This window comes from Cygnus olor, chromosome 16 (genome assembly GCF_009769625.2).
Source record: "Cygnus olor isolate bCygOlo1 chromosome 16, bCygOlo1.pri.v2, whole genome shotgun sequence".
NCBI lineage: Eukaryota > Metazoa > Chordata > Aves > Anseriformes > Anatidae > Cygnus > Cygnus olor.
In genome coordinates this window covers 3,321,626-3,345,381 of record NC_049184.1, presented here as the reverse complement: position 1 = coordinate 3,345,381, position 23,756 = coordinate 3,321,626, and the positions used below count along the sequence as shown (strand labels likewise).

Here is a 23,756-nt window from a genome sequence, read left to right as displayed (position 1 = left end):
CACAGGCTGCCTGCTCTGCTGCTGCTGCACCGCAAGCACGTGCTGGGTGAGCTGCCTCTCGCCGCTGCGCTCCCCACCCCCTTGGCAGCCCCTTCCCAAAAGGCACGTACTGGTAACGCGTGGGCACGACCCTCTGTTGCTAACGAAGTCCCTCATCCTAGGAGATACGTTCTGTAAAAGGGCAAAACGGGACAAAGCGCTAAGCACATTAGCGCTGCAAAACTCAGCAAACAGGAATCCATGTGTCTGGGCCTCGGCCAAGCTGTTTGCTGGAATGCTGAGCTCTCGCTGTGCGATGCATTTGGTACCGCTCCCTGTGCTCAGGCTCCAGCGTACGATGGCAGTGCGTGGGCTCACCAGGCCAGCTCACGGAGAAGAAGCCGCAGTATTCTATACCAGCGGTCTAGGACATCTCCAGGTACAATGGATGGACACGGTTTCACATTGCATAAAAACTAAACAAATAACTCCGACTCGGCAATTAACATCAGCGCTTGCCGGACATGCAAGAAGATTCGTGGGTCCCAAAACTTTTCCCTCTAACCCTTTAAAAGGACGTGACAAGCAGACCAGATTGTTGCTTATTTTCCAAGTTCCCTCCGGTGGGCACTGCCCTCTTTTTTTGCTGTACGGTAACAGCAAAGTTCCCTTCACACGCAGCTAGCACGGAGGGCTTAGTGAAAGACCCTCATTTTAACAAGAGCCCCACATCTCGCACACAGCCCAAAGCCCAGGCACTGATGGAACAAGCTGTGCAGATGGAAACAATTATTTCGGAGGGGAAGAACTCCTGCATGCACAGAGCAACGTCTCACTAAAACTGAAGCCTCCCACCAACACATTCCAGACTCTTGGAGTAATCTGCTTTGGGGAATACGCTTCTAGCTGCATCAGCTTTTGTATTTCTTTCTCCAAACCTCTTTGCAATCACAAAACGCGCTCCCCTGCGAGCTGACCTAACGGTCTTACCGAACAGCAAATACCAGAAAGCATGACAAACACCCCAATCTGAAACCTAGAGCTTTCAGAGATTTCAGATGAGCTTTCTTGCTACACGACACACCTGGAAGGACTCAACCACATCGCTAATGATGCTGTTCTGAATGACCACCTAAAGTCTACAGTATAAATAACCAAACATACGGGTTGTATTCGCTATGTAGATGGGTTTCCTCAGTAATCATTTTCTTGTCCTATTTAACATCTCACAGACCAGTGGAACTCACACTCCTGCCCGGCACTGATTAGCTGGAGGCTAATTTATTAGTTAAGACACCAAGTGGCTTATATAAATCAAAATCACGTTTCTTAGAAAGGAACAGCATTACGGAAAGGAGCACCACAGACTGATTAGAAACATCTAATTAAGGGCAAGCCTTTCAAGTCAGCTACATGAAGAATATTTCATGTAATACGTTGCAGGATTAAAAATAACTCCAGCAGGTTTCAATTAAGAATCAATGCCATATGGAATGTACATTTGCAACAGGAAAGCTCAAACACCATGTCACAACTAAGACATTTTTAGGTCTCCAAACTGAAAGCACTTAAACTGCCTGGAGTTTGGCACATGGGCCAAAACATCCCAAAACGAGCAAAAGTTTTGCTGAACTGAGAGCCTAAAAGACATACAGAGCTAGAATACACTGCATCCTTGGTCGTGCGTTGTGACCTCCAAGCTTTAAAGGATTAAGAAAAGCTAAGAGTGTTCAGCATTTACACTCGTAACCTTTAGCTCCCTCCTCACCCCGCCAGAGCAGCAGAACCCAGCGCAACTCCTGCCATTCTCAAACTATCACAACCACACTTGTGGGGATCCTCAGGTCACCGCCTTACCCAGCCTCCTGCTTATAAGAGGATCAACACTGAGGCAAGACCAGGATGCTGAGCGCTTGGGCCAGCTGGGTCTTGTAAAGGACAGAGGTGCCGTCGTATCTGTGGGATGCGTTTCAGCACTGCTCCCTGTACTCAGAGGAAGCATTATTTTTCCCCACGGCAAGCTGGACCCTTACCTGTTTCGATTTATAATGCTTTGACAAGGATGTGATTGACCAGCCAACTACTCAAAGATGTTGAGAACTGGAAGCCAACATTTATGGGTTTTTCCTTTCAGTGGCAAAAACACCACCTCAAAAAAAGAAAAACGCGCACACAAACTACCACCACCAGCAAAAAAAAACCCTCAGATTTCTTGATTACACCCAGCACTACGCTGCTGCTGCGCCCTCTTGGGGCACAAAGGATGAGGAGCCAGTTCTCAAGCATTGTTTTTCTACACGCAGCTGGACATAAGAACCCCAATTTCTCTTCACTCAAACCAGATGTCAGCCCAGTTAAATCATCCCATGACTCCTCCAGGAGAAGGCTGTAAACAGCCCCAGCGCAGCACGCAGCACCAGCTGGCCCTACGAGAGGCCCCGCTGACAAGATAGATAGCGCAGCATGCTGCAGTGCCTTATCCCAAAGCGCTCTGACATGCTGCTTTTGGGACGTGTTTATCATCTACATCCATCAAAACACATTACTTCACTGCAGTTTGCACTGAGTTAGAGTTTGGGTCTTTTAGCAGTTTCTTCCAGAGTTTTGAGCTCAGCGGAGAGCAAAACCGATTTCTAAGTTGTTCAACTTAGAAACTTGCTAGTGGATGCCTATCCAGTCCCGTTCTATAAAATGCCAGCAAAGTAAATGCTTTACAAATAAGAAGGGAAAAAAATAAAGATTAACTGATGTTCAACACACCTACATTACAGCAGTACAGTTTGGCATACAGAAAGGCAGGCTTCTGTCTCCCAGGAGGCCTAACCCCAGACAAAAGAAACACCAAACTACAGCTGGGAAAGGCAACTCTCGGGCAGAAGAAGCTACCACTACCGCTGCACTCTGAGCTCCTACTCCAGGCTTTGGTAGCAAGATATGTACCTGCTGCAGCACAGAAATGCTCTGGGACAGAGGCTGCTGAGTGCAAATGAGAAATGGTGCTTTGCCCCAGCTGAACAGACCTCACAGGTAAATTAAATCCACAAGTACAGAGAAGCCTTCATTTTTAAGAAGCTTCTATTTGCAATCACCGCAAGAAGCTCCGTAACCACACAGGGGTCTGCAGGCTCTAATGCTACTACTAACACCAAGAAAACAGTTTTGCACGCAGCAACAAAGGGAAACTAAAGCACAAATTCACTGGTGCCGTTCAGGTACTTGCAGACTACTGCCAGGTAGCTGAGAGGGCGCGCTGCATTCACACCTTGGACTCCAAATGCTCCACTTTGACCAGCTCCAGGGCAGCAGTTACAGCCAGACTCTCAGACAGAAAAAAAAAAAAAAAAAAAAAAAGTTTTAACAAAGACAAATGCAAGGTTCAGACCAAGTCCCCACCTTTGTAGGTCTGGGCCCATTCTCCAGCTCAGGTTCATGCATCATTGACCCCGTGCAAAAAGCACGGTCCCAAAACAGAGCCAAAACTGCTTTCCGTATTACTTTTAGCAGAATCCACACACAAAGGCTTTATTTCTAATACCCAAATATTCAATCATGCGGTATTTCCCACAGCTCAGAGAGAGGAAAACCAGGAAAAGCCAGCACTGCCATGGCACAGCTGTGGTACCGGGGAACTCGGCGTGAACTAATAATCCTCAGAGGCGGCTTCCCGGGCAGGTTTCGCACGCTGGCACCAAGCTCCCTGCTATTACAGGGACGCTGCAAGCGACAGCCAGCCCAGCCAGGCTAAACCTATTCCGAGCGTGTTTACACAGACTAAAAACTGCCCTGGACACACACTTTGGTACCACCGGGCTTTAAAACATCACGGTGCCGCGCAAGAAGCAGCGATGTCACCTAGACCTTCATACAGTTTACCCATCCGCCTCGGTTTATCTCCTCCTTCGCTGGGCTGATCGCAGTAAAACACTTTTAACTTGAAGCACGCTGGTTCGGGAACTGCCTGAAGACGAAGACACGAAGGTTTCTCAGCGGACGGCGAGGCAGACAGAAGAGCACGAAGCCCCGCAGGCAGCAGGCACCCCCAGCGAGCCACCCGGGGCGGGGGGGGGGGGCGAGCCCCCGCTGATCCGCCCCCCAGCGGAGGCCAAGCCCCGGGACCACCACCAGCGGCCCCGGAGCCCGAAAGCCGCCGGCTGCGCGCCCGTCCCCGCTTCTCCCGAGCGTTACCCGCAGGCGAGCGGCGTCCCCGCTGCTCCCGGCTCCCGCCGCCCCCGGCAGCCGCCCCGCGGGCCCGGCCCCGCCGCGCCGTCCCCTCAGGCGGCCGCGGCTCCTCCCCGCGCCGGAGCCCGGCCTCGGGCGGCGCCTTCCCCGCCCCGGGGCGGCCCCGCCGGGCCTCGCCGCGGCACCTGCCCGGTCCCCGGTTCCCTCAGAGGGAGAGCCCCGGCCCACAGGGGGCAGGAGGCGGCGGGGGGTTCCTCAGCGCCGGGCCGCCCCCAGAGGGAGAGTCCCGGGCCCTGGGCGGCCCCCGGGAAGAGGAGGTGGTGGCGGTGGGTTCCTCTGAGGAGGGCGGGGGAATGGCTTTTTTTTTTCTCTCTAAATAAAGGAGCCGCTAATATAAAGATAGTGAGCAAACAGCTTTTATTTAAAAGTACGTTGCAGCGGGTAAATACTTGGTGCGTGGACCTCAGGGGACGGAGAGGGAAAGACAAGCAAACATAAGGCATGCTCCATAGTTAGGATGGGTTAGTAAAACAGCCTTCCCATGCAAGACTGTGGAGGGACGTGTTTACATCAGGAGTAGAGACAAATGTTTTCTCAAGGGGCAATGTGTTTTTTTGGGGTATGACTCCCTATTTTTAACTCTTCTTTTGAAAAGAGTCTGTTGAATGTGTGCCTCAACACACGGAGCAAATAGCTGTTCTCTTTATAGACATGGCTGGATAAACCTTCAGGGAACAAAACCATACCTTATCCCACTCCTGCCCATTTACTTGTGGCCCCACCAACTGGTAGAACCGAGCTGTTTCACTGACTACCAATCTAACCTTAAATCTGCTTGTCAGATGCACTGAAAGGGTATACTCTGGATAGAAGCAAAGGAAATGCATGCTCTGCATCCACTAAGGGCTTAATTATTGCTTAAGTGGAGGTAGACTTGCTTCATGTGTTAGAATTGAGCATTTAAGAAGGTGTTTTCTACTCTGAGAACACCCAAGTTGGAGATCAGAAAAGTGCTGATTGCAGTACAAGTAAAATATTCACTGGACTGTATTGCATTTAAGCTCCAGTAAGAACTGCTGCTGAGAGTTATGACCTTGTTCTTACTGGCTTGAAATCAGTTAATGGTGGTGAACAGAAAGTATCAATAGTGCCAGAGGGGAGTTTGGTCATTATAAAAGAGACTCATCCTTCTCTGAAGTGGGAGTGTAGCAGAATACACATTCAAGCACCAGACAAGATGCTACTGGCTATGGTCCATTTAATATACAGCCAGCCAATACTGTTCACTTGGAAAGTAGCTTTTGTGACCTGAACATGCATCAACTTAATATTGACTACCATTTTTTTTTTTTAATTAAAAAGATAATAATAACCTGCCTCTGCCATTCTGTAGTAGCTTTCACTGATGCTGAAAAGGATTCCTGCCAATGGTCACAGGACTACCTTTTTCATTTCCACCCTGAGGTGGTTCTCTGAGCTTCATCACCGTTCCAGTTTTCTTGCATCTCATCCCCAAGACTGAAGTTAACAGCCCTTTGCTTTCAAGCTTCAAGGAGCCCAGGATTTTCACAGCATTGTCACCCAGCAAATCAAAAAGCTGAGCGATAGGGATAATCAGAGAGGATGGCAGCAGTTGAATCCTCAGGACATTAGAGATCTGGAGCAAGTGGCTGAGAAAATTCCAGGTAAGAGAAGAAAGCATGCTGCACAACAGCTGGTGAAGAAAAAGGGAAAGAACTGTCATGACAATGTTGTTTTCATAAGAGGTTCAGTTTTCAGTAGGATATAAATGCTGTGAGACCATAACTGCTTCCTTCTCTTGTCCACCCAACGAACTAACAAGCCCTTTGCTGTATTATGTCATTTAAGGGACAAGTTTAAACTCCAGTTCTTCAAACTGCTCTGCTGAAGTTGATACATGCATTTGTGAAGAGCTGTAAGAGAACCAAATGGTACTCTGACCAAGTCTGGGCTCGTTCTTAGCATTTTTCCCTCTATTTTTTAAGCAACAATAATGGGGAAAAAATCTTACCACACTGATTCTGTATTGTCTTGGTGGTGCTAGTGAAGTCAAAAATACTTTGACTTGAGATATTCCTGATTCCATGCTAGAGGTCAGCTTCAGGGTGTGCTTAGTCAAACAGCTACAGCAATTTAAGATGATCCCAGTCCTTAACTATTCTAGCCTAGTAAAGCAGCCAGCAAAGCTGGTAGAAGTAAATGCGGGTAACTCAGAGGCTGTAATTCAAAAATCCAAGCAACATAAACGAGTAGACAGGACTGAACAGTGACAGCGGAGGCAGAGACCAGGTTTTCCTTCTGAGCCCCTTCTGCAAATGCACATACAGTAAAGGAACAGGGAACGAAGACATACAAGACGCTGATCTCTAACACTCTTTCAGATTATCTTTTGGAATTTGTATGAAGTGTAAAAGGATTAGGACTGCAACATTTACAAGGGGACTTCTGGCTCCAGCTCTTACCAAGGAAGGGAAGAAACAAGTCTAAATTTTGTTACATATTCCTTTTAAGAAATCTGAAGCAGCTTTTAAGAATACATAGTATCAGTGTTCTCAAACCATGCAAATGGAAGGGGAGTTTCTAGATACAGTTGAGCTAAACCCCTAATCTTAGAGAAGGTAGCAATTTTCACTGTTTCAAATGCGATTCTCCAGGAGACTTTGCAAATATGCATATATACCTTTAATAACGTATGTATACACGTTTATATCTGTACAATCTTGTACTACCTTTAGCCTGGTCTATAACAGGATTCATTCTTACTCAAGAGGCAGGGGAGTCAGGCAGAGGGAAAAAAATAAGAACTGAGGCACAAAAGCAGTAGATATGCAAACAGATAGACTGGTCACGCTACTCACCATCATGATGTTACAAAGAGCACTCTTCTCATTGTGAGAGGATCTTATCTTCTGATTCTGAGACCAGCTGTCTGAAACTGCAGGGGAAAAAAAAAGTTTGCTTTTGGCTTTTTCGTTTTGAACTTAGAAAACCAAATCTAGGCCTCATTTTTCCCATAGGCCCACCTGAACATGCATCCTCTTGAAATTCTGTACAGGATGTGTCATTCTGGTTTTCATCCTCTGCAGGTTCATCTTCAAATTTGGAATCAGACTCATCAGAAGATTGTTTCTTTGTTTCTACTGCGGGGGGTATCTGTTCTACAAACAGATTTTAAAATACCATGTAAAGTATCTGTATGTGACATTTTTTGTTCTAGCTACAAGCCTTGTACGTTCTATCTACGAGCTGAACAAGGTTTTCTGAATCCCTTTCACCTGAAATGAAGGACTTCCAAGCCCAACTAGGCAATAAGAGGCCTGTAGAAGTGTTTGATTTTAACCAATTAGATTGTAACCAGCAACTATCTTAAAGGAGGGGCTAATATAATGCACCAGTTGTGTTTTTTTCCACTTATGCCTGATGTAAAGAGGCATAAAATAAGTGGATATGACTTAATTAATCAAGAAGACATTAAAAAGAGCACTGTTTTATTTTGTTCTCTTAAGAGTGATTTAGAAGCACTTCAATGCTCTAGTTCTACAAGCACACAAGTATGTCAAAATTTAGTAATGCAACTAGTCTTACTGATTGAAATGGAATTTAGAGCTTTTATATAAAAGAGGGCCTTAGAGGCCTGGTGCCAATAACAGTCATCCTAGGGCCAGATATTATAAAAGTAAATGCAGTACACACAACCTGAAAATTTCTATTAAGACATGAAAATATTCCAGAGTTGCTGTGTCCAGACAAAAGCTGACGCCCAAGCACAGCATAAGCATGTGGCATAGCTACCCCTTACCCACACAAAATACATACACCATTTGCTTCTGTTTTTCAAAAATCAGAAGTAAGCCATGCCTATACTGCTCAGGGTAGTTTTGTACCATTATCACAGCTTCACATGCCTGCATTCTTTAATTACTGTCGTTGCTTATCCACAAGAGCGCACTTGAGTGTGTGGAGAAACAGGTAGCAGCAAGCAGAGACTTCTATGAGCATCAGCTACAGGTTAAGCCCAAAAAATGGGAGCTGAGAGTAAAAACTGCAACGACCACACACATACAGGACAGGAAAGGAGGAAAAAACATAAGCCTCAGTTGTGGTGAATGCCTTCTGTTCCACTGCTGCCTGTGGGCCCAAAGGAATTGTTTTCTTGTCATTACTCGTATGGGACCTATTATAGGACTGGTTGCCATAATGCTAAGTAAGAACTGACTGCACCAAATAGAAGTAAAAATTTATTTAAAGTTTGTTGAAGTCAAGTTTTGTTCTTATTTCCCTTCCTATAGCTGTCCTGCAAAGGCAGGATTGCTGCTTTTGAACATATGATTTATTCCTCAGCTGCAATTGCTTATGCTCCAGGATTAGCAAAACCAGCAAAGCTTTATCCCCAGGAGTACATCACCAAGCCTATTATTAGCCTAAATCAAAGCCTGTTAGTAGTTACTGACATGTTAGAAATAAGAATCAGCACCAGATCAGAAATAGATGCACAATACACAAATAAATGAAAATGCATGTCCTGTTCCCTTCAAAAACAATTTTAATCTACCTTAACATTACTAAGAGAATCCTTTAACAGCTCCCCTGGTAAAGTCTGCTCCCTCCCCTAACACACAGAGGAGAGCTATATAACACTGGTGTTTGAAAGCATACAAAATTATTGGGTTAGTTTTTTTCTTGTTTTTCTTTGGGGGCAGGGAGGAGGGGATTTTTTAAAATAGAAATATTTACTTGTCCTTTATCTTTCGTACATTAAATTATGTCTGAGAAAAAGGGAAAGGAAGAACAGCTGACAGCATTTAGTTTTCTTATAAGCATTTTTAAGAGAAAGACATAACAATTTGAATTTGATTTTTCCTATGTCACCAGTAGTACTAAAAAAAAAAAAACCTATCTAAAAAACTAGCTCTAGTTTCCTTCTGCAATGAGTGGCGTTAGGCTAAAAATAGCTCCTAGAATGCTTTAGAGATGAAATTAATAGATAAAGTCTTTATGCAAAAGCATTTATGCAGTCAACTGCAGAACTTACCTTCATTAAGTAAAAGCTGTAGCCAGATAATCATTACGATCAATAGCAGTACAAATGGCAAACAAAACCAGAAGAAAAGAAGAGGAAAGGTCAGCTCATTCACCAAAGGAACCAGAGGGTACTTCATTGCTTGCTTCAGGTTATACTAGGTTTAGAACAGCTTGCTTGTTCTACTTCACTAACTACCTTTTAATAACTCTCGTTGCATCACTGTCTTAATCACAAGAGGACCGCTAATATTCTCAGCATAGATAGCAGAATGGACAGCCCTCTAAGAGCAAAGAGGGAGTAAAAAGGATTACGTATGGGTTAAGAAGGAGAAGTGAGAAAACATCTGATTTGATTGTCCTTCCTTCAGCTGGTAATTAAAGGATAGAAAGCCTTGAAGGCTTATGTTAAAACGGCCGTTAAAGGTACGCTTATAATTTCTGATACAGAGGAGATAACCAAGCACTTGAACTGCTGCTTAGAACTGGGTAACGAAGGTGACTTTTGAGAAACCAATAAAACAGACTTGCAGAGCTGTTTAGAAGATAACTACTATCTAGTTAAAAAATACCTACCCCAGGTGCTCTCATTGGACATAGATCACATATATGTCCCACGTTAACATGGACTCTATTTTTAACCTTGTCTGTATCTTTCAATCTGTTAGTGAATCCACCAGGAAAATAAACTTTCATATTTTAATTGACTTTCTATTTCCCTTCATTCCAAGAAAGGCAAGCTAGCATGTCTCATAGGATGTGTCTATATACATGTTTCTTAATAAAGAAGTTTAGTAGTAATTGAAGAAGAAGCAGATATATAGCCTTGGTTACTTGATATCGCTTCTGCAGCAGTAGACAAACCAGTTAACCTGTCTCTGTTTCTCCCTCAATAAAATAAAACCATTATCTATCACTTACCTTACGGGGGGGGGGCGGTTGTTTGGCAAAATTAATTGTTTGTGTAGCTCTCAGAAAACCTTGGATAAGAGCAGCTATGTAAGTGCACATTATGAATGATTGCATGCATTTAATGTTCTTGCTTATGTGCATGTGTTTGTTTTCACATAGTAACAGCCCCTTGAAATGAGCCTTTTAATCCAAAGATCTAAATGAACTTTACAAATTCTTATTAGTTCATGTTAATAACAACCCCATGTGATAAAAGACAGCTATTATACCTACTTTGTGCATTGGGTAAACAAGTGAGAAAAGCCATTAATGACCTGAGCTTCAAGGATGCTAAATATTTGCAGTCCCCATTTCACATAGTAGGAGTTGTAGGTACTTGGCATTTCTGGATGGATGGGATATTAGTGGTTAATCTACAAATACAATGACAAGAGTGACAGCAGAATCCAGGAGTTTTAGTAGTAACGTGTTTCTCCTAGTCATAAGTGCATCTAAACTTCAAATGTGCAGAAAATCCCAATGTAAAAGGAAAATGAAAAAAAAAAAAAGAATTCAAACTTATTGTAGAATATGAAAACATGTGGATGCACAATTTTAAATTAAAAAGGCTGAAAAGGAAAACAATGACAGAAGACTAACCCAGGCACACCCGTTCAACACAGAGAGCTGTTAAAGAAAACCCCTGATTTCTCATGCCTACCTTATTATATCTAGAGTGGTGCTTTCACCAAAGTGAGACACTTGAACCTCTCAAGGTATATCCTGGTTCTTCACTAAGCTAATCACTCACTGCTCCATTTTGGGAGAATGGGGTAGTTTTTCCCATTCAGTTTTGTGGGTGTGTTGCAAGCTTGCCTTTGCAGCAGGACGCTTTCCATTTTGCATGCTTGCCTCTTCCAAGAGGGAACAGGGGCACAAGGTCAGCAGTAGTCAGTGGAAAAGGAGAGGTCATCTCAGCAACAGCTTGCAGCCTTCTAAATGTGGTACCCTGTTTTGGCAGAAAGAGATGAAAGTTGAACTACAAGGCTTTGAGGAAAAGCATGTTACATATGTGTGACTTTCCAAAGGCAGTCTGACATAGGACAGGTAGCACAGGGCAGCTACTGTCACCTAGATCAGAGCAGCTGTTGCTCTTCAACTTGAAAAAGGTCACACAACTACGTGAAAAGTGTGATTAGACCATCTGATGTTGAGCACACAAATTTGGGAAGTAACACCTGCTGGGAGGGGTAACTATTAGTACCTGGCAGGTGAATTTTGAAGCTTGTAAGCTGCTAGTGTTCCTTAACAAAAAGTGATTAATAAAAGCTGAGCTTGAGGGTCCTGCCCTTCAAAGCCTTGAGGTGGCACATGGCCCTCCAAGTGTGGTAATTAGCATATGGATGGACAAATGAGCATCTTGGTGGTAATTAGTGCCATTACACGTGTTTAGAGGCTGCATTCTCTGACGTAATGCTCCTTTTGAAGACAGTTATCAAGCCCTGCTGTTAGTTATTACTGCATTGGGGTGATGCTGCATTGGTGTGAGGGTCAGTCACGCCTCAGCTGCCCCACTGCCAACACTGCAGTTGCTACGAGGGGCACAGGCCCTCGGCCACCCTCCTCAGCTTTGTGATAAGCAGAACGGCTCGGGTTGGAAGGGACCTCAAAAACCATGGGCAGGGACACCACCCACTACATCAGGTTGCTCAGCGCCTCATCCAACCTGGCCTCGAACACCCCCAGGGATGGGGCACCCACAGCCTCTCAGGACAACCCCCCCTCTGAGCGAAAACCCCAGGACCTGCCGCCTCGGGCGCCTTCCCGAGGCAGGCCGGCCCCGGAACGGCAGGCAGGGCCGGCGCTGTCGGCCGGAGGCAGCGGGGAGCGCTCAAAATGGCGGCGGGCCGGGTGTTCGCCTTCCGCGACGCGCGCTGGGCCCCGGACCCGGTGCTGGCGCCGAGCCTGGCCGTGCGGAGCCCGCAGCCGGTGCCGCTGGTGATCGACAACGGCTCCTTCCAGACGCGGGCGGGCTGGGCGGCCGCCGACCCCTCCGTCCCCGCCGAGCCCCTGCTGCGGTTCCGTTCGCTGGCGGCTCGCAGCCGCGGAGCCCGCGGCGGGGCCGGCGCTGAGACTCAGGTGGGCAACGACCTGGGCAGCCCCGAGCCGCTGCGCTGGCTGCTCCGCTCGCCCTTCGACCGCAACGTGCCCGTCCAGCTGGAGCTGCAGGAGCTGCTCCTCGACCACGTCTTCCAGCGCCTCGGCGTCTCCTCGCAGGTACCGCCCGGGGGAGCCCCGCGGAGCCCCCGTCGTGGGGCGAATGGGAGGGGCACGGCCCCGCAGCCTGCACCCTGCTGCTGCCGGTGTCCCCAGGGTGTCCCCCGGGTGCCTTCAGCCCCCCGCGGTCCGAGGGTTTCTCTGCAGCCCCCTGGGGGTTGCGATGAGGTGCTGGGTGTGAAAGGAAAGCGGCGGGGGCCGGCTGCCCGCGGGGAGGTTTGGGCAGCTGCGTCTGGGCAGGGCGTTGGCAAAACCGGCATCCGAGGTCGGTGTGTGAGGTAGGGACTGAAAATGACTGACTTGCCGTGGTGACTTTAGCAGGGGTTGGACTCCGTGAGCACTGTGGGTCCCTTCCAACTCAGATATTCTGGGCGAGTGGTCAGCTCCCATCCACTACTTGGTTTGTGTGCCCAGCAGAACTGAGGCTTGTGCCAGCTCTGTGACACAAAAGCTTTACCTAGGGCTGAACTAAGCCCCCACCAGTTTTCGGTCACCTTTTCCCTACTCGTTCCACGGAGTTTTCTTTATGTGGATCTTTAACAGCTTATATATGCTTCTAACATCCATTTTTCCCTATTTTTAGGAGTCTATTCCTTGGTTGAATTAAAACTGAAAACCCTGCAATAGACTTTTTTTCCCCTATAAGTGCTAGGTGTAATTTAACTTAAGCGTTCAGTAGCTTGCACGTGAAGTGCTTTCTCCTTGCTGTTTTGGAGGAGTTGTTGCTGATCTTTAAAAGGAGAAGGAAGGATAAGTATCTGTGGATTTTCTCATTGTCCTTTCATATGTTTCTTTTCTCTTGTCTTTTACAGGGTTGTGTTGATCATCCCATTGTTTTGACAGAAGCAGTGTGCAATCCGCTATATTCGAGGCAAATGATGTCAGAGCTCCTCTTCGAATGTTATCAGGTTCCGAAAGTGTCCTATGGTGTAGATAGCTTGTATAGTTTTTACCACAACAGAAGCCAGAACTGGCCCTGCAGTGGTTTGGTGATATCTTCAGGTTATCAGTGTACGCATATTTTGCCGGTCTTAGAAGGCAGGTGAGTTCTTGGTGTCTTAAGTACAGTGCAACCTCTTTGTCAGTCATTGATTTTTTTCAGTGATCAAAATACCTGTTCCTCTACCATTCAGTGTTCCAATTCCTGCAGCACATGTTCTTATCAGTCTTTATTTATAGTGAAGAGGAAAAGCTAGGTCTTCAGATTTCGTGAAGTTCTGTTGAATTTTGAATTGAAAAAGCAGTGCTGTCCTTGTACAGAACTTATTTTTAATTATTATTCATGCATAGATCCATACTTTCAAATGCAGACAGGAATATCTGTCTTAAGTAAGATCAGATATTAAAAAGCATAATGAATTTAAAGTAGTGTTGGGACAAAAGAAAGCGTTCTGTGAGATTTCTGCAGTCCTTAAGACTTCTCTCATTCTGACTGCGCGGCGACATTGTTTTTGTGTTTTTATTTTTATAACCCTTCCTGCAGAAAGGGGCTTTATGACATCCAGCGAAGCTTTCAGATTTTCAAAGCTTACACCTGGCCAATTGCAAAGTTTTATAGAGGTTAGAGGGACTACTTACAGTTGCACAGAATCGTAACTTCCCTCCTTAAAATAAAGCAATGTCTTTTGTTGGCGTAACTGAAATTATCGTTGTTCTTAAAGCAGAACTTTTCAGAATGCATCTGCAAACAAAGCACTGCTTATGGTTGTTGCCTGAGAAAAATAATAGATTTTTCAGAGAAATGATTCTTAAAATATTTCCATGTTAATAATAATCTGTACACTTGACCATATTGAAAACGAGTAATGCTGAATGAAGCAGGAGGTCTGTTTTACAGTGAACTTTTAGATCTCTTCAGTTCCAGTTGTTTCCCTTGCATTTTCAGGTTGGATGCTAAAAACTGCAAACGTATTAATATTGGAGGGTGTCAGGCAGCTGTATATCTTCAACGCCTCCTACAGCTGAAATACCCTGGACATTTTGCTGCCATCACTCTCAGTCGCATGGAGGAAATACTTCATGAGCATAGCTACATTGCAGAAGACTATATCGAAGGTAAAAACACTTTATTAATCACAAAATACCCTTCACTGAACCTTAGATCTGAACTCATTGTTCTCAAATTGGCTAGGATTCAGGCACAAGCACTCTGCTTCTATTTTGCTTTCTTTGTAGAGGTCTTTTAGTCTATTACACAGGAAAAGCTTGTCAACAGTTTCAGAGTTCTGTACCATTTCATGAAACAAAATTGAATTTTAGAAATCCTTTCCATATTAGGTCAGACTTCTCTGTGAATGATAATAGATTATTACAGATGGAAATATTTTAAAACAAATGTATAAGGAGTTTTACTCCCCACAAAATGTTCAGTTGGTTAGGATTGTTTCTGCATCTGATGACATTTCTCCTTTTTTTTTTGCATGTCTGCTTTAAGGTTTCCAAAATTATAGAGGACAATTCTCACGACTTTTTGTGAATTAAAGAAGTTTTAAAATCTCCATGATAAATGTTGTCTGAAGTAGTGGCCATAGAATAGCATTTTCTTGAATTTGTCGCTTATGAAAGAGCCTGTAGGTGTTTTAAATGTGTGAGAACTCTCCCTTAAACTGGGAGGAGAGAAGAGACATTAGTGTGCGCTTCCCACTTCTAAGTACTTTGTGTTTACTTCACCCTGGAGAACAGAGTGCTAAGACCCATTTGCACTGAGTGTGCGACTGGAAGGCAGTGATCTGAAGAGGTAGCTAAATAAGGGGGCAGCTTCCAAGAGGTGGGCAGGATCCTAGGCTGGACTATTGTCTTCTTTCTTTGAAGTCTGAACTTAGCATGGAGTGTATACACATGTGAATCACTCTGTTCAACCTGGTAAAACAGTTCCTTTACTCTCAAAATATTCAGAACTACAGAAGTGGCGGTCCCCAGAGTACTATGAGAACAATGTGCACAAGATGCAGCTGCCTTTTTCTAACAAGCTACTGGGAAGCACCCTGACATCCGAGGAAAAGCAGGAGAGGAGACAGCAGCAATTGCGTAGGCTTCAAGAACTCAACGCGCGCCGTAGAGAAGAGAAGCTGCAACTCGACCAAGAGAGGCTGGACAGACTACTGTATGTACAGGTAACGATGGCAGTTCTTTGTGTAGTCATTTGGGAGAAGTGTAGGTTGCTCTCAGAGCTTTACCCGAAGGTTCTGTGTCACTGTAAAGGAGCTGTAACTGTCCTGTGCATTTTCTGATACATAACTTCAAGGTTACTTGCAGCATAAGAAAAGTTGATTGATGCAGGTGATGCTTGCAGGTTCTGAATAGTACTTCTGTGAAGTATTTTGCTTGCTGTACAAGCATGTACATCCATAATTTATCATAATGAAGGCAAAGTTTATGTACATGCATAGTTGATTTCCACGTGGAGTTCATCACAAGCAGCTCTGATCTGTCTGTAGGAGCTTTTAGAAGATGGTCACATGGATCAATTCCACAAAGCTTTGGTGGAGCTGAACATGGACTCTGCAGAAGAACTTCAATCTTATATCAACAAATTGAGCCTGGCCGTTGAACAAACAAAGCAAAAAATCCTACAGGCAGAAGTCAATATTGAAGTGGATGTTGTGGACAGCAAACCAGAGGTATAACGTTTTCACCATTCTTATCTCTGAGAGAATTAAGTTTATGCCTTAAAATGTGCCCTTTCTATAAATAGCCGTGTTATTGATGAGCTAAGCTTTTCCTTTAACACACTCCTTGTTAATTGGGCAACTGCTCCTCATTTCCACCTTTCCTATGCAGTTACAGAAAGGAAGTTTTGGTTGTGCGCCTGAAATCACTAACCTTTCTTGTGCTGCTCTGCACAGTGGTCTGGGACGTACCTTATAGCTTGATTCCATGTAGTTCTAAGCATAATATTTAGGCTTCATGGCACTAGTTTAAAGTGTTACAGCTATGTGAAATCAGTAAGTTTCCTCAAAGATTTCTTGACTAGCTTTAAAAACCTGGGGGTGGAAAAAGGAAAATAGCCCTTAAAAGGTGAGCTCAGTCTGAAGGTACTGCTCCCTTTGTACTTACTGCTGGCAGCATGTACCAGCCGGTGGCCTTACTTCAGGGTGACTTGGTTTGGGGGTTGTAAATGCAGCAGGTAACATACCGATCTTGGTCATACTGCAAAGCAATCTGTCTTTAGTTTTGCATTGCTTCTGGTGAACTAATTTTTAACATACCTTAATGATTCTATGATTCTGACATACCAGGCGTTACTTTTTTCAGTGTGTGAGAATTAATGATGCGGCATTTTGATTATAACGTCTTGAGATTTAAGTACTTACAGGTCAAACAACCATCCTTAAATGTCTGTAGCCTAGTATTAAAGATAGAGAAGAACTATTAAGTTGTGTTTTTTTCAGTGTGCATTTATGTTCTTTGCTTTTGGGTGCAGGGAACTGCATGCTAAACAGCTAACCCTTTGCTTTTGTTTTGGCTATGTTTGGTGCAATTAAGCAGCATGCTTTATTCTTTTTAATTAACAATGAAAGATTAATTGCTAGGCTTGGTTGTTGGAGGTTCCTTGAAGAAGAGAAACTTACTTGTCTGTTTTGCCAGGCTAACACAGGCCCAGAACATACCAGTTCTAAAACATTGTCTAAGACTGCTTGTACGTTTGCTATTAATTGCCTTTCAAGTTGTGTAAAACCTTTTTTAGTTTTATTAGCCTTTGTTCAGGAAAAGGTAGAGAAGGAAACAGAGAAATGAAGGGTAGAGGAGAGTGGTGCCAGATAGAGGAGTTCTCATGTTTTATTTAGCAGTTGAATATAGCCAAAACTAGCAGGTGAGCTGGTTTCTTCTGGGTTCTGCTTCCCCTGCCCTTATCAGGAAAGTTTGTGTCAGAATCAGGAGGACTATAGTTGAGCAGAATGGAGATGGATCATGGGTTTTACACTTCTGTCGAAAGAAAACATAGAAAGAGACTACCAGCTCCTCGTGACTTTGCCAGGTGGTTGTGCCCATGTCCCAACATGTCCATTTTGGATCCGACACTCCTCCTGTTTACTAGGTGTAGTCTCAGACCTTAGAGTTAATTGGCAAGCCTTTTTGATGGTTTCGCGCTTTGTGAAAAAGCGTACTGTTATCACCAAATCCCTTTGTGAAGACAGGCTGTCTCTCCGTGCCTGTATAAAGGAGACTAAAAGCTAATTATGTTGTCCCAGGGTCTGTGCCAACTTTTCAGCTGAATTGTGTTTTTTTTCCTGTTGCTTTTTTTTTGTGGGCAGGGGGTTAGAAGACAAAAATATTGGGGACAACTTCAGGTGACTACTGTTTGCTGTAACAGTCAATACAACTTCAGTTTTGAGGAGCTGCTTGTTTTTTAAATGAGGTAAACTTCAGAAGGCTTAAATGATCCAGCTGTATCCCATGCTGGCATTGCTTGCTAAATGTTGCAACAAATGTTTGTTTAAAAAAAGTAAAATGACAAAACCAAACCCTTAGCAATAAAATCCAAAAGCTATTTCATTAAAATGTAGAAATAAATGAAATAATTAAAGAATTGTCCCCACTTCACTGCAGCGCTCTAGTCGTAAGTGATACTTTTCATTACAGAGGAGCTTTGGGAGCAGCTTCGTGTCTGTGTAAAATGCAGGTTTTTTCAGTATAGCCCATGTGCAAATGCTAGGCAGTTGAAACTAGGCAACTGTCAAAAACCGTGTGCTAGCTTTGTAGCTAGCAAATATTTGTTTTCCAGTCCCACACAAGCAGAGCAGGGAATTAAATGGTAATTAGAGCAGTGAGAGGTGCTGGGAGAGCACCAAGTTTCAACCAACTTAAAGAGCTATTTTAATGCGTTGTTATACTAGGGAGTATGTTGTACTGTACGGCTAGGCTATGGTCCTGGCAGTCAGCCTGTTGACTAAGGCCTTAAATTTCTGAGCTGACCTCAAGATAACTGTTTTTGAAAGTGCTTGATTTTTACGCTTTGAGTGAATGTATTTCTTAACATCTCTTTTCTAGGTTGGTCATCATTTTCGGTTTTTTCTTCACTGCTGAAGAACAGCATATTCAGTTTCAAGTGTGTTAGAGAGTTGAGATTGAAGGGAATCAGGGTTGAGTTTTCCAAGTGTCACCAGAATTGAAGTCGTGTATGTGCCTAGCACATCTGAGCTAACCTACTGTAACCTTCTCTGTTTCCAGACCCCTGATTTGGATCCACTGGGCAGTGAACAGTCACTGGAGGATGTGGAAAGTATTAACGAGTTTGAACCTTTATTTGCTGAGGACCAGCCCGAAGTTGAGAAGCCTGTTGCTACAGTACAGGTTTGAATTCTTTACCTACTTCTCATGTCAGAGGTTACTGCCTACTGGTTGTCTAGCTAGTGTGCTAACATTTCTCCAAATACAGACAATGTCTGCTCTTGGGAGAGATGCTTAACCCTCTGAACAGTACACCAAGCGGAGAAATGCTCGCCATCATAACTGATGGTTTGGGGCATGAATATACCCACTCAGTTATCTCTGCAGGCAGTGCACGTTGTAGCAGTTCCGTGCTCTTAGGGAAAAAGTCCTGCTTAAGTTTTTGTGCGTGTGATCCATAACCCAATATCACGTCGCAGTGAACAAAACTTTCAGTTGGTAAGGGTGAGCCATAGAAATGAGTGGCAACTCATTTGGGGGGGGGGGAGAATAAGAGAATTCCATTTTCCTTAACCTCGTGTAGCCTTTTACAGCGTTGTCCTTTCTCTGAGATCATGATTTTTTTTTGTAAAGCATTGTTTGAAAACTTTAGTTATCCTAGAACGTTACTATTCGTCAGCATAATTTTCTACTACTTTTCAATCTTGTTTTTAAAGCCCGTGTTTAACCTGGCAGAGTACCACCAACTCTTTCTTGGCACTGAAAGAATCAGGGCTCCGGAGATTGTCTTCCAGCCCTCCCTGATAGGAGAAGACCAGGCTGGTATAGCAGAAACTATGCAATATGTCCTTGAGAGGTGAGTTTACAAAGCTAATAGGCGCTTTCTTCAAACAGGCTGGTCTTGTTTTGATATCAGCTTTTGCAATACTGGTGGTTACTTAAAAAGAACTTGAGAAATATGTTTGAATAGTTCTTTTTGGTAGGCTTGAGCATTGCAGGTTAGAGATGCCTTTCTGTTCTGAAGGCCACATGTGAATCTCTAAGTCAGTGGTCCCCAAACCTTTTTGATCATGCACCCAGATAGTTTAAAAAAAAAAAAGGCACAGAGCCCCAATATATGTATGTGTATAAGTTACAGATATGTGATGCTCTGCTAACATTATGTAGATTGTAAAACACGATAGAAATTAAAAAAGGATGAAATGTCTTATTAATGCTACAAAAATTAGTTTTAGGTCCCCTCAGTGCAACAAAGATACTGAGTTGATGGAATGCGTTCAGAGAAGAGCAACAAAGCTGCTGAAGGAACTAGGAAATAAGATGTATAAGGAGTGGCTGAGGGAATGGGGTTAGTCTGGAGAAGCAGAAGCTGAGGGGAGACCTCGTTGCTCTCTAAAACTGCCTGAAAGGAGGTTGTAGGGAGGAGGGTGTTGGTCTCTTTTCTCAGGGGACAACTGATAAGATGGGAGGAAACAACCTCCAGTTGTGCCAGGGTAGGTTTAGACTAGATATTAGGAAGAATTTCCTCATGGAAAGGTAGTGGGCATTGGAACAGGCTGCCTGGGGAAGTGGTCAGTCACCATCCCTGAAGGTATGTAAGAGATGTGTGGATGTGGTGCTCAGGGACATGTTTTGGTGGTGGCCTTGGTAGTGTCTGGTTGATGGTTGGATTTGATGATTTTAAGGATCTTTTCCAACATAAATGATTCGGTGATACTGAGAAAAATAAACACTTTCTTCCCACATACCAATGGATTGTCTTGCACACGTCCCACTTTGGAAACCACTGGTACGAGTTGTAGAGGGAAACAAAGAACCCCCGTAAATATCCATCCCCTGAAACAATAAGCTAGCAGTCTGTCGTTTTGTAAGACCAAAACCGCCTGTGGTGTTTGTAGGGTATGATATAGGCACACTGGCTGGACAACTATTTCCAGCCAACTTAACATTAGCAAATGTAACCCCTCAAACTGTGTGAATGTAAGAGGTTGCATTTTCTGGAAGGCAAGAATTCCAGATCTGCTGAGTTGTTGATTTATGGGGCTTTGGTTCAGAGGGCTTTGAGGGTTTTCTTCTGCCACCCCAGGAATTTTCAGAAACCAAATGAGCACAGGGTTTCATGCTGGTGAAGTGAAGGAAGTTTCTCAAAGCAAATCTTGAAGGCAAGCTATCAGTGTTTTCTCCATAGATGTTCAGTTCATAGGAATATTGTTCTTGGAAAAGGTTAACTTCTTTTGTTCCTTGTAGGTATCCAAAGGAGCAACAAGCTATTCTTGTCCAGAATGTTTTTCTCACTGGTGGAAATGCGATGTACCCTGGACTGAAAGCCAGAGTTCAGAAAGAACTCCTCGAAATGAGGCCGTTCCGGTCATCTTTTCAGGTATGTGTACTGACAGATGAACAGACTGTTCACAAAAACATCATGTGTTGAAAAGTATTCCTGTCTGGGAGAGGTATGGAGTGAGTGCACTTAGAGCATGGGGTGGAGAGTTTCATGCCCAGGCATATGACAGCTTCTTTCTCTTCAGAGAATGATGGCGAAGCAAAGATACAGTTGATGTCTGAATAAGTTAGCAGGAGTGGGGTTGCCTTGGAAAAGGGAAAGTTCCTTTAGCCAAACGACTGTGCATGCTCAAGCAAGTACATTTGGCTGGAAATGTGCAAGTTTGGACAGTTGGTAGCTGGAACAAATGATCTTTGTTAGGAATAGCGGTTGGGATGAACACAGCTCATTTCAAAATGAAGTTAGCTGTTAAACTTGTTAAATGTAACAACTGTCTGGGATAGCAGATAATCGTATGTATCTTACAAACATATCATCCTCTGCTACTTTTTCAATAGCACAATCTGAGCTGGGGAAAACCCAGAGTTTGCCATGCGTTTTGTAAAAGCCTCTCTTGCTGGTCTGAAACTAGCTTATGTACCAAAATCTACTACTGTCTCAAATTGCAAATCACTTTAAGTCGAGGAGGAGAAAAAAAAGAGTAATTCTTGTGGCAATTTGTGGTTCTGTAACACTTGCTTGGTAGAGTGACTTTTTGTAGCTCTGAGCAGGGTGTGACTGACAAACTACCATATACGTGGTAGTTTTAGGAAGGATATCACTAGTTTGGGGTCTGTAGGTTGTCTATGGGAAGAGAATGAGCTGCTTTTAATAGCACTATTTCTAACAGAATAAGGATTTCTTTCCATTAAAATATGTTCCATAGTTTGGTTTTGTCAAAAATCTGTCATTTCAGATATTGCATGTGGTACTTGCATGGTGTCTGGTCTAGCCTGCCTGTAACTGCAGCAGGAAAGCATTTTAGGCAGCAGTGACAGGAATCACTTAAATAGAAATGGGATCTACACCAGTGGAAAGGGCACGTGTGGTCTTTTCCCCACGTACTGTGATTTCTTAGCCTGCAGTATTGCTGAAATTCACGCTGGAGCACTTGATACTTTTTTTGCATTACTACCAGGTCCTCCCGTGTTGGCTTCCGGCTGTGAGGGCCGTTGGTTGTTAATGTGATAATACAGGCTTTGCAGTGTGTAGAAACTGCAGTCTCATGGTGAATTGATCTCAAGGTGAAAACACATCAAATCCTTTCCTAATGCTCCTTTCAGAAGCACTGAATTATCAGCTGAGTCTTCTGAATTTGTGACTTGCATCACATACTATTCTAACCAGCATAAAAAGAACTCTTCTGTGTTTAGCTCTTAAACAACTTGATATTCTCCTACATTTATTGCTGTATTTTCCTTCCATCCAGGTTCACCTTGCCTCCAGCCCTGTTTTAGATGCCTGGTATGGGGCTAGGGACTGGGCAGTGGAACACGTGACCCGTGAGGAAGGCTGGATAACCAGAAAGGACTATGAAGAAAAAGGGGGAGAATATCTCAAGGAACACTGTGCTTCAAATGTTTATGTTCCCATCAGACTTCCGAAGCAGGCCCCACGGACTACAGAGGCATTAGCACCCAGCAGAGCACTGACATCTAGTACGGGCAATCCTTGCGAGCAGGTGTAGCACAGAGCCTTTGCCACAGTCCCCCAGAGGGAGATAAAAGTGCAAAGAGACGAGTTTACTGTGTTTGTGCAGTCTGAGCTGTGTATGGAGCACAGACCTCAGCACAAAGCATCTCATCCAGCCCCTCGAAGGGGGAAACGAGCGAGCTGCTCTGGGGCATCAGCTGGCTCGGTCATAGCACTTGCCACATGCAGTGCTGCTTCTGCATAGCACGGGAGTATGAGTCGGCCAGGAGGGACACAGGAAAAGTGCATTCCGGAGAAAAATACAGTCTTAGGAACTTTCATAGTAAGACTCAGGGGATTTTGCAAATGTTTTACATTTTTTTATTAAAACTTACTGGTTGTATGCCACTTTCGTTGCGTGATTCAGAAGCTTGACTTGTATCACGCAAGGCAGTCCAGCAGGCGTCTCCCTCGCTCGTCACAGCGAGTGCTTGTCAGGCTGTGTCGTGCTGCTGGAGGCCAGAGGGGCTGCTCTCTGCCTCCTCCTGAGGCCCCCTGGCCTTGTCTTGTCTGATGTCCATCCCGCTGCGTGCTTTCCGCTGAAATTCTGCGCAGTCAGTGGGATTCTGGATACTTTCTGAAGTTGTCGGTATTACTGACATTGGTTGAAACTGGAGACCTGACATAAGGTGTGGTCCAACTGTAATGAAAGAGCCCTCCGTAAAGCACAGTCCCGAAGGAAGCTGAGGTGCGTGTAGCCCTCAGGTGATTTTACAGGAGTGGTGGCTGAGCAGGGCAGCTCTTGGTTGGGGGGAGAATCTTCTCTGCTGCTCTTCAAAAGCTGGCTGGAAGCACCTCCACTTTAGCTGCAAAAGGCTTGTTGGTGTTCCATGATAACCCAATCCACTGGCTGCCTCCCCTGGAAGCCTCTTGATAGCATATCCCCTGAAACAATTGGTGTCAGCTTTAGTGTTGCAAGGCTGGGAAATAAGAGGACTGATGCTGTGTCCCCTGCCACGCTTGAGGTGGTCTCACAGTGTTGTGATGAATGCGAACACTGGTGTATCAGGGTTGATCGCAACTTCAGATGGTCAGATTTGGCATAATAAATCCCTTCTAAACTGCAGTCTAAGAGTAGATGATGGTCATCAAAAGTCTCTTTAGCAACAAAGCAAACTTTTTGCTTTACCACTGCTGTATGTGTTTCAGTGATTTGACCTCTAATGACTGCAGGATTTGAGTGATGGTACGTTGTTGAAAAATGCAGGCTTGCGGCCAGGCCCCTGTCCTGCTGCACAGCATGCTTCACCTGAAATTTGACCAG

At 44.5% G+C, this 23,756-nt stretch overlaps 3 protein-coding genes across 16 annotated transcripts in view; 1 reads left to right on the top strand and 2 right to left on the bottom strand.

Moving 5' to 3' along the window:
* Positions 1 to 4,288, bottom strand: part of ARHGAP40 (Rho GTPase activating protein 40) — a 40,725-nt gene extending 36,437 nt beyond the window's left edge. For 2 of the 12 annotated variants that reach the window (XM_040575711.1, XM_040575712.1), the window contains exon 1: positions 4,165 to 4,287. Coding sequence is in view for 1 of the 12 variants with exons in the window: in XM_040575695.1 (XP_040431629.1) it covers positions 3,846 to 3,856 (11 nt within the window). In the remaining 11 variants the exon portion in view is untranslated. Of the gene's footprint in view, positions 1 to 110; positions 1,019 to 2,012; positions 2,530 to 2,739; positions 2,980 to 3,837; positions 4,047 to 4,164 lie in introns of those variants that run through there. The other 10 variants (XM_040575705.1, XM_040575695.1, XM_040575706.1 and 7 more) reach the window with 8 other exon arrangements.
* Positions 4,289 to 4,558: 270 nt separating this feature from the next.
* ADIG (adipogenin) lies at positions 4,559 to 11,047 on the bottom strand. 3 transcript variants are annotated; one of them, XM_040575715.1, is made up of 6 exons: positions 10,811 to 11,047; positions 10,425 to 10,523; positions 9,212 to 9,227; positions 7,203 to 7,337; positions 7,038 to 7,114; positions 4,559 to 5,872 (listed from the first exon to the last, which is right to left on the bottom strand). In XM_040575715.1, the coding sequence occupies exons 2-6, from the start codon at positions 10,491 to 10,493 to the stop codon at positions 5,558 to 5,560; spliced, it is 612 nt and encodes a 203-aa protein (XP_040431649.1). In that variant the 5' UTR covers positions 10,494 to 10,523; positions 10,811 to 11,047; the 3' UTR covers positions 4,559 to 5,557. The 3 variants fall into 3 exon arrangements, with proteins under 3 accessions (XP_040431649.1, XP_040431650.1, XP_040431648.1); XM_040575716.1 differs by lacking the exons at positions 9,212 to 9,227; positions 10,425 to 10,523; positions 10,811 to 11,047 and adding an exon at positions 9,398 to 10,104; XM_040575714.1 differs by lacking the exons at positions 10,425 to 10,523; positions 10,811 to 11,047 and having other exon boundaries at positions 9,212 to 10,102.
* Positions 11,002 to 22,835, top strand: ACTR5 (actin related protein 5). Its single transcript, XM_040575713.1, has 10 exons — positions 11,002 to 11,097; positions 11,893 to 12,366; positions 13,179 to 13,408; positions 14,252 to 14,421; positions 15,262 to 15,479; positions 15,804 to 15,986; positions 18,538 to 18,660; positions 19,194 to 19,333; positions 20,725 to 20,857; positions 22,230 to 22,835. Exons 1-10 carry the CDS (start codon positions 11,089 to 11,091, stop codon positions 22,485 to 22,487), a joined length of 1,938 nt encoding a protein of 645 aa, XP_040431647.1. The 5' UTR covers positions 11,002 to 11,088; the 3' UTR covers positions 22,488 to 22,835.
* Positions 22,836 to 23,756: the final 921 nt, after the last annotated feature.